Source organism: Stegostoma tigrinum, chromosome 5 (assembly GCF_030684315.1).
Source record: "Stegostoma tigrinum isolate sSteTig4 chromosome 5, sSteTig4.hap1, whole genome shotgun sequence".
In the NCBI taxonomy this organism is placed as follows: Eukaryota; Metazoa; Chordata; class Chondrichthyes; order Orectolobiformes; family Stegostomatidae; genus Stegostoma; species Stegostoma tigrinum.
In genome coordinates, this window is record NC_081358.1 from 89151115 (window position 1) to 89171323 (window position 20209).

Below are 20209 nucleotides of genomic sequence, written 5' to 3' on the forward strand. Positions count from 1 at the left end.
CATTGCATTCAAATACATTTAGCACATTAACCACATTAACCCATGAACTACATGTCACAGCTGTTAGACCTCGATCTTCACAAGACATCTTTCCAAAAATTAAATGACAAGAGTTAGCCTCAATCGCTAACTGGATAGTGGATGATGTGTGTTAGTGATATGCACTAAGTGAGCTAATCATTAATAGAGGAGCCGAAAGGAACATCGTTTTGGTTTCCAACTTCCCAGATTGAAAAGAAAAAAAAGCAAGAGCTGGTACTTTCAGGTTGCCGCAAATAATTTCATAAATTATATAAAACTATGGCCCATTTGGCCCATCAACCCTATCCTTGCAAAGTGTTAGCAGTTTAGTTCCACTTTTTAAATCAAGCATTTTTTCTTCCTTTTTCAATTGTCTAACAGAGGTTGCATAGTCAAAATCATGAGAACTTGCTGTAAAATAATTTCGCTCAGCTCACTTCTAGTTCTTTCACTAATTATTTGAAATTCACGTCTTGGCATGCTAACCCAATTGCCAGTTGGAACAGTTTCTCTTTATTTACTAGGCTGGTCACTAACAGACGATGGGGACAGATGAGGACATGCAATTCAAAACAAGCAGATCAGCCATAATCGTATTGATTAGCACAGCAAGTTTGACATGCCGAATAGACTGCTTTTGCTCCCAGTAAGTATGATCACCTCTGCTAATGTTCTTGCCCAATAGTCAGAAGACAATAGGGATCAGCATAATTTCTGATGGCTGTAACAGCTAAAAAGCACAACACTTAATATCAGATGTAAGAAATCACCACTTAATTGTACTTCTGCAAAACTACCAATGGATGATCCAAAAATAAATGCAAGTTTCAAACACCGGGAGCCAAAGTGATCTTGAAAAAAATTGATAGCAAAAAGTATCAGTTCAATTTTCATTTTCTAGCTGTGGGCAAAACAGGTCACAAGTCTGTTATCACCCATTCCATGTCAGCTATTTCAGCCTATCATTACCAATACAAGGCAAATTTGGGAAATGTCAGGAGGTGGGAATGATATAATCATGCAATGTTATTAGTTACTTAATGTCGATTGATCAATAATACTTAGACGTGGATGAAGCTTTAGGCTATTTGAACTTTAGGCTTGGGTTTCCATATGAAAGAGAGGTGGGGAACACATTATCAGGAAACTGCTAGACTTTCATACCCATCATATCTTAAAGTGCCCCATTAGACCCAATTTTTGATCTGGGGAGGCAGACACAGTATGTAAAACAAGAGTATCAACCCTGAGGCAGACCTTAGGAGGTGGGAAAGTGCTGAGGCATGCTGGTTTGAAGACAGGCCTTGGTTCAAGAGAACTGTGTCCAATTATTTTAGAAGGTATTAGGCCCTCTAGCTGTCACACTTCCACCCCTACTTCAACCAAAGTTCATCTCCGTAACAACGCATTTTATCTTTCACCCAACACCCTCTAATGCCACCTCCAGAGGCATTCATTCAACATCCACATAGGCAGGCCTCAGGAGATAGCTCTAAATGAAAAGGCAGAAGTTTCTAACAATCTAAGAGTTTTCACTCATGTACTCACAATCATAAAACAAAAATTCCATTTATGAAACCCATTCAAAGCTTTTAAATCTTAAGTGATGAACCCGATATAAAAACAAATACACTCTATTCAGTAGGTATATAAAAGTCGCTAATCTATCAATAATTTCTAGACTTTAATCAAACTTCAAAATTAAAACTACCACAGTGGATGTAAGTGTAGATTTGAAACTCAGCCAAGCATTCATGCTGACATAACAACCCTCGAACAGCATCAAATTCCCAACTGAAACTTTGGGACAGATGGTCAAGACTTTCCTCAGCCTACACCAGATGGTCCGTCAATTGGTCAAGCAGAAAGATCTCACTGATAGCTCAAGCATATTGTTTGTCTAAATGTAAAAAGGCTTGTCTTTTTTTAGAAAAGTTCAGATGATGACACTGAAACAGACTATCTGTCCTTCATGTGTGTTTCTATCCCCTCTACTAATTCACAATCCCATACTGCAGGTTACAGCCCTTAGACAGTCGAACTACAGCAGCAACACTTGACATCAGGCTAAACTTGACTGCGTATAGCATCAAGGAGCCATAAAAACTCAATGGAAGTCAGGGAGAAAACTCTTCGCTGTTTGAGCTATCCCTGACACAACGCAAACAGTTGTGTTTGGAGGTGAAATATCTCAGCACTACGGTGAAACGTCCCTGCTAAGTTCATGCAAGATTGGGTGAGTCAAAAATGGACGCAGAAATTCCATACCCAAGTTCTATCACCCTCCCCCACCCCTAAATTTCCAAATGTCTACAGGGATGGGAAGCCTAGTGAAGGTCTAGCCCTTAGTTGCTCAATCTAATCATTACAGTGCTGTCTATAAATAAAACAACTTATGTTGTGACATAGGCAGCATGAGGAATGCAGTCTCCTTTCCAATGAACCCATTTTGAATCTAAATTGGAGAACTACAGTCTTGTGATTTTGCTGCAGGAATGATTTTCTCTCTCACACACAAATGCACGCGCACACGCACGCACACACACACACACACCACCCACCCCACACTTTTTCAAGAGTTAGATGCATATGCAGCAAATAGAAAACAGACGATTTATGTGCAAACATCTATATACACTGAGGCATGTAGCATAGAGCCCGTATTCAATACTCACCACTAACCCAAGCACCAAGGTTCGCACTCGCTCCCCAATTTCCGGTGAAATATCATTGCCAAATTGTTGCAAGGTTGTTAGAAATCTCTTCAGCTTGCTGAGCTGTCGAGCACCACAGGCTGGTGGCAACTGCTGATTTGCCAGTGAGGAAGAGGAAGAAGAAGAGGTTCCATTACTGAAGCCATTTGGAGGAGACGGTGCCCCATTCAAAGTAGTGGGTGAGTGACTGCTACCATTTGTTACTGCAACAAGAGGAACAGAAACAAAACATTAAACCTGCGTCCACTTAAAAAACAGGCTGCTTCATTCAGTACCGAAAACAGATCCAAGTGCTTCAAAAGCAATAACCTTGCAAACAATGACAGTGAAAATTTCTTCCACCATACGTTAAACAGGTCAGCAGCAACTGCGTGCTCTGTAACATATCTTAGCTAAGCGTACAGCATGGAAAAGGTTCTAGAGCAAGAATTCCACTTCTTACAAATGCTACCCACAACTGAATAAGCACAGGCTGAATTCTACTTTGCTTTTGCAGGAGAGGACACATTCAGCATGGAAACATCTGAAAATAGCATTGTCAGTCTAAAGTAAAACAGGTGTACAGATCCAATACTAGGCCAAGTACTAGGTTATATTTATCTAAACACCTGCCAGAAGAGCTCCAGTGAGACCGTCAGGGTTAAAGCATTACGAGGATTGAAATAAATAAATAAATGCAACCCCCAAAATGGAACAGAAGTTAATTCAGTAGAATTTGAGCTGTTACGGACTCAATTTAGATTACTAAACCGGAAGCCTAAGAAATGCTACTTAACGATGCAGCAGCCTGTACAGCTTGTGTACCTCATGACCTGTATTGTAACACTACCAGGTAGTTTCTTTCTGACCTTCATTTCCAACCCCTTCTCAAGACGGCACAACATTTGCTGTCATTTCTGGCAAAGTGACAAATGGAATAGCAATAATAAAGACTGGAATAGTTAAACACGTAGAAAATGAAATTACATGACAATAATTTGAAATTACATGTCGTTGGTGTGAATGAGCTAGTTCGAGGTGCTCCTTGATTGGTTGGAGGAGGTGGCATTGTTGGTGGTGTCAACCTGGATTGTGTTTTGACATCTGCGGGAGAGTCTGGCATCGTGGACTGCTTCTCAGTGCGATCTGTGGGAGCAAAAGAGGATTGGTTTTATTTTCTTCTTCCTCTGGGCATCAGTTGCTCAAGAAACTGTTAGAACACTGACAATCCATTCTGAAAATGCCATTCCCGTGGCCAAAAGCAGTAATTTCATCTTTTACTCATTCCCTGATCCAAATAATTGTAAAGAGACATGTTGCAGATGGTGACACCTCATTAGTAGATTGGAGAGATTGCTATTTAATTCTTGGCTCAAAAGTATAAAGATTTCTCTTTAATACAAAGCACAAAGCAAATTCAGTTTCAAGAGCCTCTCAAATGTAATCAAAAATAGAAAGGAAAATAAGTAATAATAATAAAGATACAGAAGATAAACACAAAATCTTATGCACAGGTAAGGCACTGGCACAATCAGAACCAAATGTCTGGGAGACAACACCTGATGCTTGCCAGTTCTGTTTTGGCAGAGAGGTTGCATGTGTTAACTAACTGTATAAGCAGCAATGTGGAAACTCATAGCTTATGAACATTAAAAAGGGAACATTATAGTTTCAAAGTCATGCTAATGTAAAATGCAATGCTAGTTCCAAAATTAACATCAATTACTGACTATGAGGTTGATGTTGATGGACTACTAAATACTGTATGGCTATGCTCAGAAAATTTACTGCAGATAAATTTGTGCCTTATTGAAATCAGAGCCACATTAACAAGTCATAATTAATTCTTAGACACTGTTTACGTCAGTTTCAATGCAGTGTACTTTTTTGAAGATGTTAAATTAAAAATAATTTTCTTTTGTTGATAGAAATTGATAATCTGAAACAGTTCACAAAAACAGAAAATATTTTAATACTTTGCTTCTGGACAAACAATTAAAGGGCTAAGAATTTAAGCGGGACAAGCCCTGCAAATTCTTGGAACAAATAATATATTGTTGTTATTTCCAGCCTTTCCATTTCCTTTCCCAGTGTAATTATACATTTCAACTTTTCTTCACAAATAAGTTTCCCATATTTCATATCCCATTACAGTTTTCTTTGCAGCCATTTCCCCTTTTGCTCTAACCTAAGTTTTTCCCATATCCAGAACTAAGCAGTCATTCCGTTTTGCATGAGCATGAGTGTTGCTAAATAGATGAGACTCAGTTGTGGAAAGAATAGAGAAGAGAAACATAAGTTGCTGGAAAAGCTCAGGTGGTCTGGCAGCATCTGTGAAGAAAAAAATCAGAGTTAACGTTTTGGGTCTGGTGATCCTTCCTCGGGCCTGCTCAGTTTTGCCAGCAAATTTTTTTTTGTTCCTGATTTACATCATCCACAGTTTTTTTGTTTTTGTTTTATGAAGAATAGCGAAGATCTTGATTTTAAATGGATCCAAGTAAAGACACATGGTATGATTAGAACTCCTTGTCCTACAAATTTTAGCACTAACAGTACTTATCTGTAATATCCATCACCACATACATATTATATATAAATAACGCATAGTTACATTATGGGATGTTTGGAATCCCTGAACTTTGACTGAACATAAATAGTTTATACGAAACATGAAGGCCTCTCTCTAAAATAATTAAGAATTTGCTTATGCATTGTACATTAACTATGAAATATTACTTGATTTCTGTCATTTGCAGCAATTCATTGGTCACACAATTTACCACATTACTGGAAGCTAAATAAAGATAGGACAACTGACAGTCATATTCAAATCTGTAAAGCACATGCTGAGATATTGATAAAATGTGAGGCTGGATGAACACAGCAGGCCAAGCAGCATCTGAGGAGCACAAAAGCTGACGTTTCGGGCCTAGACCCTTCATCAGAGAGGGGGATGGGGAGAGGGAACTGGAATAAATAGGGAGAGAGGGGGAGGCGGACTGAAGACGGAGAGAAAAGAAGATAGGTGGAGAGAGTATAGGTGGGGAGGTAGTGGGGGAATAGGTCAGTCCAGGGAAGACGGACAGGTCAAGGAGGTGGGATGAGGTTAGTAGGTAGATGGGGGTGCGGCTTGGGGTGGGAGGAAGGGATGGGTGAGAGGAAGAACCGGTTAGGGAGGCAGAGACAGGTTGGACTGGTTTTGGGATGCAGTGGGTGGGGGGGAAGAGCTGGGCTGGTTGTATGGTGCAGTGGGGGGAGGGGACGAACTGGGCTGGTTTAGGGATGCAGTAGGGGAAGGGGAGATTTTGAAACTGGTGAAGTCCACATTGATACCATTAGGCTGCAGGGTTCCCAGGCGGAATATGAGTTGCTGTTCCTGCAACCCTCGGGTGGCATCATTGTGGCACTGCAGGAGGCCCATGATGGACATGTCATCTAGAGAATGGGAGGGGGAGCGGAAATGGTTTGAGATTGGGAGGAGCTTTTGTGCTCCTCAGATGCTGCTTGGCCTGCTGTGTTCATCCAGCCTCACATTTTATTATCTTGGAATTCTCCAGCATCTGCAGTTCCCATTATATCTGCTGAGATATTAAGCTACTTTTAAACAGAAGGGCATTATTTTTAAAAATGCATATTAACTTTTTGAAAGCGCACTGATTTGTAAAGTGAAAATTTACCCAGATATTTATATGTTCCAAAATTGTGCCTTTTTTCTGCTAACAGCTTTTTCTAAAGATTACAGTGGTTAAACACACAGAAAATATATTTAACTAAGACAACAAAGTGTGGAGCTGGATGAACACAGCAGGCCAAGCAGCATCTCAGGAGCACAAAAGCTAATGTTTCGGGCCTAGACCCTTCATCTTCATTCTCCAGCACCTGCAGTACCCATTATCACAAATATATTTAACTGTTTGTCATTTCTTTACTCAATGTATTTTACTCTTGATGTAAGTTACTTACAGTTATTTCTTACAGGCTTTACCATGTTCTAAAACAGCATAACTAAATTCATACTTGGGACCCAACAAGCTGGCCAATGTGATCCCATTTTCCAGCCTTCATTGTACAACAATGCACGCTGCCTATTTTCACCTCAAAATCATATGGAAGAAATATTTGTTATCGTTCTAAAGTCCAAGACTAACAACTATATATCACATGTTATTAGACAGACAGAGAGAGAGTGTGAGAGACTGTGTGTGTGTGTGTGTGTGAGTGTGTGAGAGAGAGAGAGAGAGAGAGGGACAGAGGGACAGAAGGAGTGACACAGACAGACAGACAGACTGTGGGCACCAGAGACAGAGAGAGAGAAGAGAATTCAGGGTCTCCTAACTAAAAACGAAAATATTCCGGACATGCTGAGGCAGTGAGCTTGGCAGGCTGGCTGGGAGATAACGGTGAGAACTGCTAGCCCATCTGGTTTCCATTCTGCTAACACTCATGCTGTACTGTTAAAAAAAAGACTGTCCAGATAACCAGTTCCAAAACACATGGGAGAGAAGCCTGTGGAATTAATCTGTTACTTATACAAGAGGCAAATATCCCTCATGCTTAAATATTACTGCATTCGACAAGTACTGAAGCATAAACTGTAATTATAAATTTGAAATCATGTTACTTCTGTGTATCTCTACACTTTAGCACACACAATTAATTCTAATACAGAACTTCCTTAAGAAATCTTGAAAGCTATCCAAAATAGTCACCCAAGCATCTCCATCTGCAGCACAGCTCTGCTGAGGATTAAAACTGCCTCCCCAACCCAGCAGACACATGCTTCTACTGTGCTGACAGTTTGGTGTCAGCCAGAAGGTTTCATGCACAGCCAACCTGCCTGGATCAGATGGAGCCAGAGCAGAGAGGTCCTCCAAATTAAATGTAATGCCACCATCTGCAACTCATTCAGTGCTGTTTAGTGCAATCAATTCATGATGGAGATAATGTTGAAGTAATGGGCCAGTCCTAATCCATGTCCAAAAAAAAGCAAGCCTCTAGTAAAGTTAGTGACTTGATATAAACTCAGAAAATATGGTTTGAGTATTTATAAATCAGTTCCATTTGTCCTGGATAGCACAATCGTTCTGAATGATGATTCTTTTTAGCAAAGCTACAGTTTAAGTGTACAAAATAACCTTTACAGCTCAAAATTGTAAAGATTTCTGCAGTACTCGATTCCAAATTTAAAAGCACGATCATCAGAATGTTCACTTAACTTCCTTCCCTTCCCCTCAAAAAGAAACACTTATTGAAGTGAAAGTACTTTTTCCCCCCCAAAGAGGATACTGTCATAGCCTTTAATTTGAAAATAATTATGCATATGTTAAACGCTGAAGAGAAACAAACGTTTGAGAGCAATGACATGAAATAACTTCCTTTCAACATGATGGCACATGCAACTGAGTCTAAATAAGTTAAAAGACAATTTAAAAAAAGTCAGCGACAAAAAAGTAAAGCAATTTTGAGAGTTTTTTAAAAATTGTTGAAAAGGGAAGCTGTCTGAAAAAGACTGCCAAATTCCTTTATCTAACAGCATCCAATCTGTGAAAATCCTGAATGTATGACGCTATATAAAGCTAATGGAATTACTTCACTACAAACACACAGACTATATTAATTATTCAGTCTGTTTTAAACAATGTGCTCTTTCATAAAAGTGAGTGACTTATTAGGATCTGGTTTCCAGGGATTTTATAGTGCTCAAATGTGTAAAGTGACGTGCTCATTGTATCTCCAAAAGTGGAGATTTACAGTTTTTCAGTTATTTACAGTTTTAGGTTAAAACATCCAAGGAATCTTGCAAACATTTGCTAAAATATTTCAGATTACCCACACTCACTCCTACATATTTGTCTGAATTTAGCAAGTAGCCCGACTGAACAAAGTGACAGTACATCTTAATTACAAAGGCAGCATACTGTAATGAAAGTTAATGCTTTGAAATGTTATCACCAAGAAGGGTAATTGGAAATGTCCTCAATCGCAACCAAAACTTCTGCTGAAATTTGAAACGAATATGTCGTGCCATGACCAAATACCATGAACTGTGGTACATTGGGGTCTCTTCAGTACTGATGCCTGGGAGTGCAGTGAAAACCTTACTGTGAGCCAAAAAGCTTGGGATGATGATTCTGTAACCAATGCTGAATATATCTGCACTTGTGACCCAACCCCTTAACTCATGCTGTTTGATAGTAATTATCTCTATAATTAGAGGCTGGATAGGAGAATTGGTTTATGATTCTAATAAGCCACTAGTAAGTTTGATTACAATCCAACTTGTGTGTTTACATAAATAAGCAGATCCACCACTGCAGCAGATGCATGGGGTGCATGTCTCTTGTGGTGTGTACAGCAAAAAAAAATTCTCATCCTGTATAACACAGGTGGAACATGCAAGACATGATCATCAAGATTCAAAGGCAGTCTTGGGAAGGAGAGCTCACTTGATATGCAGGGGATGATTTCTCGCCTTGAATACATTATGAACTTGCAGCACGCTAATATACCATGCAATCATAAGCACCAGATGGAACAGTGTGCAGTACATGTCCCATCAAACCTCTGCTTGTCAGGAAGATGTATTAGTGTCCCTGCACTGTTTTTTTCCTGCAATCCCCCAGTTGTCCCCTTAGATTTTTCACATTTCTTAGCATTCGGTTCCTCAATCCCTGAAGAGCACGTCCCTGGGGTTGCCTCATCTGCACCAGGTGGTTCCAAAAGTAGTTTTATTCCATTATATTAAATAAGGTGAGGGCTGTGGGACTGCAGCAGGCTATCTGCACAGTGCCTGCGGGAGAGCTACCAATTGCTGTAGCACAAAAGCTTGCCAAGATATTGTTTTATAGACAAGGTCAAAGGCCTTTTCATTGAAATCCAAAAGAAAATGGTGGCAGCATTCTTTTCCTAAGACTATTCTGGTAGGTGCATTTTAAAAACATGAGCAAAATTAATCATTTGTACACAGTTGTGTGCACAGTTTTAAAATCAATTTAGACAGGGATGCCATTACAATACAGAAATATATTCCCTATTTGTTTGTTACACTACACTTTGCATCGAGTTGATTTTTTTTAAAAAGCATGGAAGCGGTAGACAGTATATTAGCCTTTGAATAGCTATTTTTAAGCAGTCACTATCCCTATCTACAGAAAGCCACGTCCAGTACTGAAATATAAAATGAAATGCACAAAACTATAAGGTAAAATTTAGGTAGAAAGCAAAGAAATGCCCACTTTGAATTTTTTTTGTAGTAAACGTAAACACAAATTTAATCCTTAGACGGTGGTTCTGTGCAGGTTATTAAAAATAGTTTCTATTTTTGTTTAAATTTCTCCGATGCTTCAAAACAAAATATTTAATGTTGAATACTCTTTGCCCAGTGTTGGATGCTGCTTGCCTAACAAAGCCATATGTGACCCACATGACTCTGGTAGATGGCTCTTCAGGACAGTTCCAGGCCACAGCACATGAGGTCTCAGGACCCATAATATGAAAATCATTTCGTTCATTAGACTAGTCAGCCTGTTATAAACAAATGGCTAAATGTTTTAGTTTGTGTTTCAGGGTGACTGGTATCATTCAAGCACTTTATGTTAAAAGAAAAGAAATTATACAAATCAATCCTTAAACCATTAGCAAGAACTTAAGACAACCTCTAAACTATCAGAATGAACCATAACTAATCTTATGTGAAAGCATTTTTACAAAAATAAGAGCAAGAAAAGAATCTGGACTCCTGTCATCTTTGAGAAATACTGAACAAACTGACATGCCCTCCAGAAAACAGACTGGACACCTTACGGAACAAAAGCATGACTGGCTGCTTACAGATAATGGTCAAAGCAATAAATATTCTAAGTAAGAAGAAAAATAAAGAATGTTTGCAGATTTTAACAGGTCTTCATTGAAGTTAAGTCAAACTACAAGATGCAATAAATTGCTCATTTTCAAGGTGTCATAATTGTACCAACAAGACGGCAATTTATATTAAAATAAAGCTTCTGCTACAAGTAGAATGCAGGTAAGTCTTTTATACTTATTAAAAAAAAGACTGGCGGCAGAATGGCTGTTTATTTCTATTGGGACTTGCTCAGTGCTGTCTGCAAGTGTTTTGAAAATATCACATGACATAGCCATGTGTTAAAAATTACAGCCAGTTAAGTTCTCTGCTAAGAAAAATATGTGGACAATTTATGAAATGCGCCCCAGGATGGAGATGTCCTAAGTAGAACCAGATTCTGAAAACAGAACCAATTTTTGAAATGTAAAGAAAATGAGCTGTAGCCACATCTGGACAGCAGAAGTTAAGAGGGTGGTCTGACCTAATGCCAGGCCATTTCTAACAGAACAGTATCATTTTGTACTACAATGACCATGATCACTGATGGTCTTTCACGGAAATGACCCTGAGCAATGCCAGATGCATTAATGGTGCTGTATTTATAAGCGTGCATCTGTTCTTTGGAAGTACTGTACAGGGTTCACAAGATTTGCTTTGTGAAATTGTACACTATAGTAGCCTCTCACTTGAATACTCTCCTCCATACACAACAGCCTGACAGAACACACAGTTTACTGCTTGCATATTTATGAGCCAAGCATACTAAATCCATAATTGAGCACATCTCAGACTGAAATACATACCAATATGCAAAACTAAAATAAAGTAACGTGACTCCCAAAGGCAGAGCTCGACACAAATACTTGTTTACACCAATAGAATTTTACATTTGTCTTGCATTTAAAAGTCTTGGCAGGAACAGAAATATTATAGGGTAACAAGGCCAAATGAAGGCCAAGTTAACGCAGGTAATGTGGATTTTTAACATTTTTAATATAATGCTAGATTATTCATTCTTCTGTATTCACTGCAGTTATCTTTGTTAAATTGTTCCTTGTGTTTTTTTAATAACTTGCCATTCTGCACTACAGCTGATAATGATAGCCAGAGATTTTGGTTTAACAGTAAAATATGGAAAAGAGAGCATTCCAGCATGTTTATGGCTACTTTGTTGTCAACTCATTGCATTAAATATGAAAGCTTGTTGGTTCGAAGAAGTTGTGAGATTTAAAAAAAGCAGGAAAATACACGATGACAGTCAAACCTATTTTTAAAAAGGCTTCTGCTTTTATCCAAATTAATGCTGAAAGAAGTTCCTCACCTGAACATAGAGTCACTGAATTCTCTTGCCCATGTGAGCTTTAGCAAACATTGAATAGTTAAAAGGAGCTTTGGAAATTAACAGTCGTGCAGGTAGAGTTTATGACCCCAATTACTTTGTTTTGAAGTTATGATCTTACCAGTCACATTCTGAATGATGAAGGAATGCAACCACAGCTCTAGGGGCAGGGTGTGAAGACCATTCTAACAGACTATAGTAGAGATGGGTGTCAAAAAAAAATAGCCAAATGTCAGATTTGCTTAAGTACATTAAATCCTGCACATGCTTGTGGTTGCATGTTAGTTGTATTTTACGTACCACATTACAAAGGCTGATAGTATAGTTCGGCACACTACCTTTCACATTTCACCAGGAAAACAATACCGTATACAAGAACATCCTGAGGTGCATGGCTGCAGCCTGAAACAAATGAATAAAAATGAGCTGGAAACAAGCAGGACCCACAAAGTAATGGGAGAGATGTAATGCAGGATTGATTAGGTCTGGTAAAATAGTCAACTAACAGGACATTTTTTTTGCCTAAGACTATGCAGCAACTCCCCAAGAAAAACCTTCAACAACTGGTAATACCTACACAACAGCATAAGCAAGCAGATACAATTTCAAAACACCATCTGCAATGTGTACTCTCTTTTAAACTGCAGCCACTTCTGGACCTCTAACCAAATAATCTGCAAACAGACAGCTGTGCACTTTCAGGCTCTCTTGATACATATTTTATCTTAAGATAATATAAGACTATCAGTCACTTGGCTTAACAGATAACACACATTGCATGACTAATAAAATGTGACACATTGCACACAAAACAAGACCCTATCATCAAGTCAATAAATGGTTACAATTTCACTTCTAGCTTGACAGTAACTAAAATAAAATATCCTGTCAATGTTAAATATGATTGGTGAACAGGTCACCTCCACAAGACTCACCTGGCATTACTGAATGAGCTACACACTTAAATTCCTTAAAAAAAATGCAAAGCTGGAGTCAGCAGACCTACTGTCTCCTGCTCTGGAATGATCAGAAAAAAAAACAGACAGCCATAAGGCTTGCTGCAGCATCCTACCTAGAGGCAGGAAACTGGGTGCGTGCTTTTGCCAGGCAGAGACAGATGGAGAGCTGACACTCCGAATTGTACTTGGAGCAGAAATGTGAATGATGACAGGAGCACATGTGGCCTTGAACCAAGCCCAATCTCTTCAGGCAGAACAATGACATGGATGTATGCACAAATTATCTCTGCCCGAGACCCTCATCTGACTTCTTACTGTACCTTTCTTACTAGCTCCAACGCAGGGGAGGGCAAGGAAGACGTCAGGCACAGGAATAAATTGCTGTGAAGTCTTCAGATAAGCTGTGCTGTTCCTTACAAAAGCGGAAATGTAAACCTTTCCTTTTTTTGATTTGTTTGTCCCCACTCTTAGCAATCCTTCCACTACGCTGCTTGTAGCATTCCTTCTGCCTTCCTTACAGCATATGATTCACATGTGTCTGAATGCAGATTCCCCAGCAATCAGCCTCTGTCAATGCAAATGCATTTTTTCCCCGTAGCCGCCTTAAACCGCTGATGAAATCCATGTGGGAACACAGGAAAAACTGACCTTTTTTGAGAGCTATGAATATGCTCTGTTCACATATGGATCAATCCATGGCTCTCTGACAACTGATGTCAGTTAACAAACACTCACAGCAGTGCAGCAGCCAATAAGCTGTTTCCTAATGTAATGCAGCTCTTTAAGAAAAAAAATCCAGTGTTGTCAGGAGCACCTCAAAGGGTTATGAACAGCAATAATTGTCAGCTCTTCTACAGCATACACCAGCTATCAAAGGATTATACCACAGACATGCATTTCAGACCACAAGCAATTTCACTTTTTTTTGTCTTTCTTCTTGTAACAGTTCTTCTAAGTGCTAGGACCATATCCTCACAACAGTAATTGCAGCTTCAAATTGATCCACATTAACATGAGCCAATTCCTGAGGGATTCTCACCTAGTGGTCTATCACTGAAAGGAATGACAAGACAAGAATGCTTGTGCATCGGATACTCCTCTAGTGTTTTCTGTAACCATCATCTGGATAAGGCCTTTATCTATGGGTTATTTAATTACAGAAAAGGTGCCACACATGTGGCTGCCTCCCCGTGTATGGTTTAACCCAAGTGGCCACGACTTGCAATTGATGAGGCTCACTGCACTTCAACTATTCTTGGTATTAGTAGCAGAAAAATAATCTACTGAAATGTGAACATAATTTGCTGGCACCCACCAACTGAAGCACCAATGTTAAATAGTAACAAAATCAACCTAGGTCCCCAAACACCTTCATTCAAAATACTATCAGAGGATTTCAACGTACAGCATAAGTAGTGAATGCAATTCCAAACCATGCTTATTTATTAAACACAATGTTTTCATTTAAAACATTTCAACATCAACTTTTTAATATTGACCATAGTTTCAGCTACTCTCATCAAAATTATGACTGGTCAAGAAAAGTGTAAGCAATGGTTTAATCAGCCAATTAAATAACAAACAAAAAACATTTGAGCCAACCAGAAGTTATTAAAAATGTTGACATAACTAGCTGTTAATTCAAATTTTAACATAGTAATTGACTACAAAAGTAGAAGCCAAAAACTTTGAACGGAACATCAAACAAACACAATATTAAACAGCTAAGAAATAAAAAAAGACATTTAAAACAGTGAAACTGCTTAGGCAGAGAAAACAAGAAATCTTAAAACACATTTCACAAAAAAAAAATCACAATTCAGTAACAATACATTAACTGTATCAAGACTTTTCTCCAGGATAGTTCAATTTTGGCCATCCACTGGCCACTAATTACCTAAATCTGATACATTGTGAATTCATGACTTCACACAGTAGGTATTAAGTGAGTTAATTCTAAAGAACTGAAACCTCATTGACACAAATTGAAAGCAACCGAAGTTTTCTACCCCATCTGCTCCCTGCTTCCCATTGGGCTTTCATAATGGAATTAATAGTTTCATATATTCAAACGACCAAATAAAAGGACTCATTTAAGTTAGGCTACATTAACAAAAGAGGAAAGAGAATTATAATAAAAAGGCAAAATGAATTCAAATAAAGCATTTTACTCTAAGAGTTTGCTTTAACAAAGTTGAATGAAGCCTTTTCTGACTTTTGTGCAAGACTTGATAAACTGAATACCATAGCAGTCAATGATCAGCCAATGATCAATTGAAGAATGGTTATTAAGATCCCCTCATCTCATGGTGGGTCTTTCCACAAAAGCCACACCAGCTTGGAGGGCGGATTCACCAATGTACAAATTTCCCCGCTTGCTTGTTTCCCTTTCATTCTCGGACCACTGGCCATCAATTGGGTTGACATATTGGAAAATAATCTTTTATGGCCAAATGGTAGTGAACAGAAATGAAAGCATTAGCATGCTTTGAAATTCAAATCTCCCATTTTGACTCTAAAGAGCCTGATTTTCCACACAGCTGGAAGCTATTAGTGTTTTCTTAAAGCCTCCTGCTGGCAAGGCTGACCCACCCATGTGAAATCTGTCGGGGAGGGACAACTCTTAGGCTTCTTCATAACTAGGCCAAGAGTGTTGTTCAGTTTCCTGTGCCCCTACAGTACCACAACTGAAGAGCTAAGCTACAAGCTTAATCACTTTCCCCACACCCACTCCACCCCGCAACCTCCACTACATCCTTATTATCTGACTGATGGCCAGTTAGCTCTGTTGAAATGCAAGGGTAATAGCTTATGCTTCAGTGAACTTTCCCTCCTCTGCAGTAAAGACAAAAAAAACCAAAGGGCTGTAGTGTACTGGATGCCATCTGGATTACTTACTCTGAAAGTTACCTCATAGCAGACACCAGGCAAAAACTTCCAAGGCCTTTCCTTCCTGTTGATCTATTAGTGGCAAACGAAGTTCACTTTGCTTTAATGCTTGTTTAGACCAGGACTGAAAGTGTTGCAAGTCACTTCCTTATAAATTAGAGTTAAAAATCAACAAATCTTACCAGTCATGTTTTTTCCCCTAATGCCTATTTTCACATAATTAAAAAATCACTAAAAGTCCATCTCTCAATAAAGTGTAACATTTTTAGAAGCAGAGCACCAACAAAAGCCAATTAACATCTCAAATACTTTGAAAGGTGCAGTCGTATGTTGGTGGCCGAAATCTTCAAGTATGGTGGAAAAGAAATTAACATTATGGTGTTTTAAATGCAATAATAAATTTTGGTGAAGCATTTCACAGGAAATCCTGAAGAGCCTACCGATGCAGTCTAACAGCAGGAAGGTAAAACCACTAGATGGAGCTGGTAATACAGCACAACACAAAAATCATGTTAGCATCAGCTGTTCAGGGGGCTATAGGTACTGAGGCTGACAAAAAATGACGAGAAGGTTCATTATCTCTTCATATCTGTAAAACCTTTGATTTTTATAGGTAGCCATCGCTTTTACCTTATGGTTTCAAGCTTATTAAATGAAAGCTACTTTTGTTCCTTTCATACAATATGGACAGAAGTGAAAACACATATTAAAACATGCACAAGTTCAAATTCATACAAAACCAAAGATGAAAAAAAATGCAAATGGATTTTTTCTTATTCCTCTTCGTTTTTCTTTCTTGTAAATCGTATCTTCAAATTCAGTCTCTACAAATTCTACAGGGTAGTTAAACAAATTTGGCAATGATTTTGTTTAGTTATCTTTTCATGCATTATCACAAATGGTAGACAGTGTAAATTCCAACCTCAGATGCAAGGAGGAACAGAGGGAGCAATGAGCCAATTCTTTTGTCCACAACGACAGGCATCTGTCAGTGCTGAAGGGGCTGGGAGAGAGCATTACTCGCAGGAACCCGAATTCCTGACCAAACCCTTTTCCACACAATGAATCCTGAATGAAAGGAACCCAGGCCAAGCAGAGATAGCATGCTGTCAGGAACCGGCCCTGACGTTTGTGAACGGACAGGACTGGCTTGCAGGATGTCAGAGCAACAAACTGCAACCCAAGATACAGAATTTTCACACAGTTGTTACTGGATGTTTTGCTCCTCAGGTTGTTAAACACGGAAGCAGGAATGTTGTATATGGGTCTGACCCATGCTATGGCTCCACAGAAACTCAGCTCTGCTTCCGCTAGAACTTGCTGGAGCATCAATAAATAAAAGTATGTTTTCTTTCCTCTGAACCACCCATGCATTATAGCTTTGTATAAACCACAAATGTACTTATCTGCTGTGCGTTTGTACATTCTTTTAAAAATCTTATGTTTTAGGTCAAAAATACAGACACAACTCTACAAGTAAAAACACAACCCATTCCACAACAACATTAATTTCGACATTTGTGAAAACAAACATTTTTAGAGACCCATAGAAGTGTCTTAAAGCTGTCTGGTTAGGAAAATATCTTGCTTTAAAGACAGTATTCTCTCATTCAAACAGTCATAAATCAAATTGATAAGATAAGCTTTCTACAGTTTTCCCAAGCTTTACTACGAAAGCTTGAATTCAAGATATTTATTGTGGCATAGTGTTTTGATAAATACATTGAAGCATTTTCAAACTGAAAACTATCAACTTCTCCAATTATAATGGACCTCAAATGCAAATATATCATACTATACCACAACAAAGTGTGATCCATGTCCAAAAATTGCCATACTGTGGACTTGGTTTCTGTTAATAGTCAAAATGGTCATAAGAAAGGGATCGGAAGATGTGCCATATGGGGAAGTTAGGGACATTATCGAACATTGGTCATTTAAAACATTATGAATTAGTTTCTGTGGTGTGAAGGGGAAGGGGAGAGGAAACAGATGGAGCATAAAAATAAGAAACATAGAAATATGGAAAACAGAAGCAGAGGTAGGCCATTCAGCCTTTCAATTTATTCAATATGATCACAGCTGATCATATAGCTCAGTACTCTGTTTCTGTTTGCTCCCTTTGATCCCTTTAGCCTCAATCACTTGAGAATTCCATGGGGTCACCACTCAGTGGAGTAATTTCTCTTCATCTCAATCCTAAAGGACCTACCTAATATCCTTAAACTGTGACCCCTATTTCTGGACTCCCTATCAAGAACATTCTTCCTGCATTTACATTGCCTAGTCCTGTTAAAATTTATAGGTTTTTAGGAGATTTGCCCTCATTTTTCTAACTTCCAGTGAACACAGTCCTTGTTGATCCAGTCTCTCTTCATATGTCAGTGCTGCCATTTTAGAAATCAGTCTGGTAAACCTTCATTGCAATCTGTCAATAAGCAGAAAATCGTGCTTTATAGGCCGAATGGCCTTACTTCTACTCCTATGTTTTATGGTCTATGGTCTTATATTAAAGAAAATCAAATTGCACAAAACGTTCCAAGTGTGATCTCACAAAGGCCCTGTGCAACTGGAGAAAGACAGCCCGACATTAGTTCTCAAATCTTCTTGCCATAAAGTCAAAATGTGATTTGCATTCTTCAGTGTCTGGTGTGTAAAGACATCCAGAAGTCATTGCAGCTCTCCCATACTCAAACTATCCCCATTTAGATAATAATCTGCCTTCCTGCTTTTGCAACCAAGGTGGACCACTTCATTTATCCACATGATGTGTCATCTGCCATGCATCTGCCCACTCACTCAACTCATCCAAAACACACCTGAAGCATCTTTACAAGCTCATCCTTTCACACAGCTTTGTGTCATCTGCAAACTTGGAAATATTACATTTAGTTCCTTCATTTAATTCATTAATATGGATTGTGAGTAGCTGCGGTCCTAGCACTGATCCCTTCAGTGCCCCACTAGTCACCGGCTGCTCCTCAGAAAAAGGCCCAATTGCTCCTACATTTGGTTTCTTGTCTGCCGACCAGTGCTCTATGAAAGTACACTTCACCCAATTCCACGTTGTATAAATTTTACATGCTAATCTCTTACCTGGGATCTTATTGAAAGGCTTCCGAAAGTCCAAGTAAACCACATCCATTGGCTTTATCAACTCTATGCTATATCCTCAAAAAATTCCAGGCGATTTGTCAAGCATGATTTCCCTTTCAGCCAAGTGCTCTGTTATTAAAACTTATATAATGTATTCGAGCATTTTCTCTATTACCAATGTCCGGTTAACAGTTCTATAATTCCCTGTTTTCTCTCTACCTCCTTCTTTGAATCTGTGGGGTTAATATAGCAAACTTTAATCCATAGGAACTGTTCCAGAATCTATAGAATCTTGAAAGATAACCATGAATGTGTCACTATTTCTCAGGTCATTTTCATAACTACACTGGGACGTACTTTTGACGTAATCTGGAACATAATTTACTGGGCCCTGGGGATTTATCAGCCTTTAATCCTATCAATTTCTCCAACATCACTTCCTCATAATAATGATTTCCTTCAGTTCCTCAATTGTGAAAACAGAACCAAAATACGTATTAAATTGATCTGCCATGTCCTCCTTCCCCTTTATAACTTCCACTGTTTTTGACTGTGAGGGGCCTACATTTTTCTCAACTAATCTTCTTCTCTTTCGATAACTACAGAAACTTTTACAGTTTCTACGTTCCCCGAAAGCTTACTCACAGACTCTTATTTTCCCCATTTAATCAATGCCTCGGTCCTCCTTTACAAAAATCTAAACTGCTCCCACTTTCTCAGGTCTGCTGCTTTTTTTCGGACAATTCGTGCATCCCTTTCTTGGATCTCATACTACCACTAATTTCCATCGTTAGCCACGGTTGAGCCACATTTCCAATTTTATTTTTGTGTGAGTCAAGGCAGAAATCGATTAGCTCAGAGTGTCAATGAAAAGAACAGATAATGTAAACCACAATGTTGATGCAACTCCATGATGATAGAAACATCATGCTTTGGCATTGAAACACTGAGTTCCATTTTAATATGGAGTTTGCAAATCAAAAAGATCTGCTCTTCAATGATGTGGCTTAAATTTGTAGAGTTACAGTAAAAAGGTGGGGGAGTAGGGCTATCAGAGTTGCCCTTGGCTGAGGTTGCCTACAGAAAATGAGCTGGAATGCCCTTCTTCTGAGTTATAACCCTTCTATTATTCTATAGTTCTGTACAAAGTCTTGTTATTACTCCTCTGCAAGACACAACTAATATCAAGAATATTCATAGTTACATTTTAATACGCTGGATGCCAAACAATGTTCGTAACAAAGCAGAAAACATTTCTATAAATATACAATTCTTCTCAGGGTGAAGTCCAATCAATCAATTTTTGCAAGTTTGGTTAAAGCAAATAATACAAATAAAAATCTAAAGGCATTTCCAATACTGCAGTTTC

The 20209-nt window shown here is 38.7% G+C and overlaps 1 protein-coding gene across 11 annotated transcripts in view; it reads right to left on the minus strand.

Moving 5' to 3' along the window:
* The window catches only part of runx1t1 (RUNX1 partner transcriptional co-repressor 1), a 96835-nt gene that overhangs the window by 61580 nt on the left and 15046 nt on the right, over positions 1 to 20209 (minus strand). For 5 of the 11 annotated variants that reach the window (XM_048528718.1, XM_059646125.1, XM_048528714.2 and 2 more), the window contains exons 2-3: positions 3723 to 3860; positions 2697 to 2938 (exon numbers count right to left, since the gene is read on the minus strand). In XM_048528718.1, coding sequence (XP_048384675.1) covers positions 2697 to 2938; positions 3723 to 3837 — 357 coding nt within the window. In that variant the 5' untranslated portion in view covers positions 3838 to 3860. Of the gene's footprint in view, positions 1 to 2696; positions 2939 to 3044; positions 3181 to 3722; positions 3861 to 12196; positions 12219 to 12831; positions 12900 to 12968; positions 13065 to 13175; positions 13482 to 13503; positions 13613 to 20209 lie in introns of those variants that run through there. The other 6 variants (XM_048528720.1, XM_048528719.2, XM_048528722.1 and 3 more) reach the window with 6 other exon arrangements.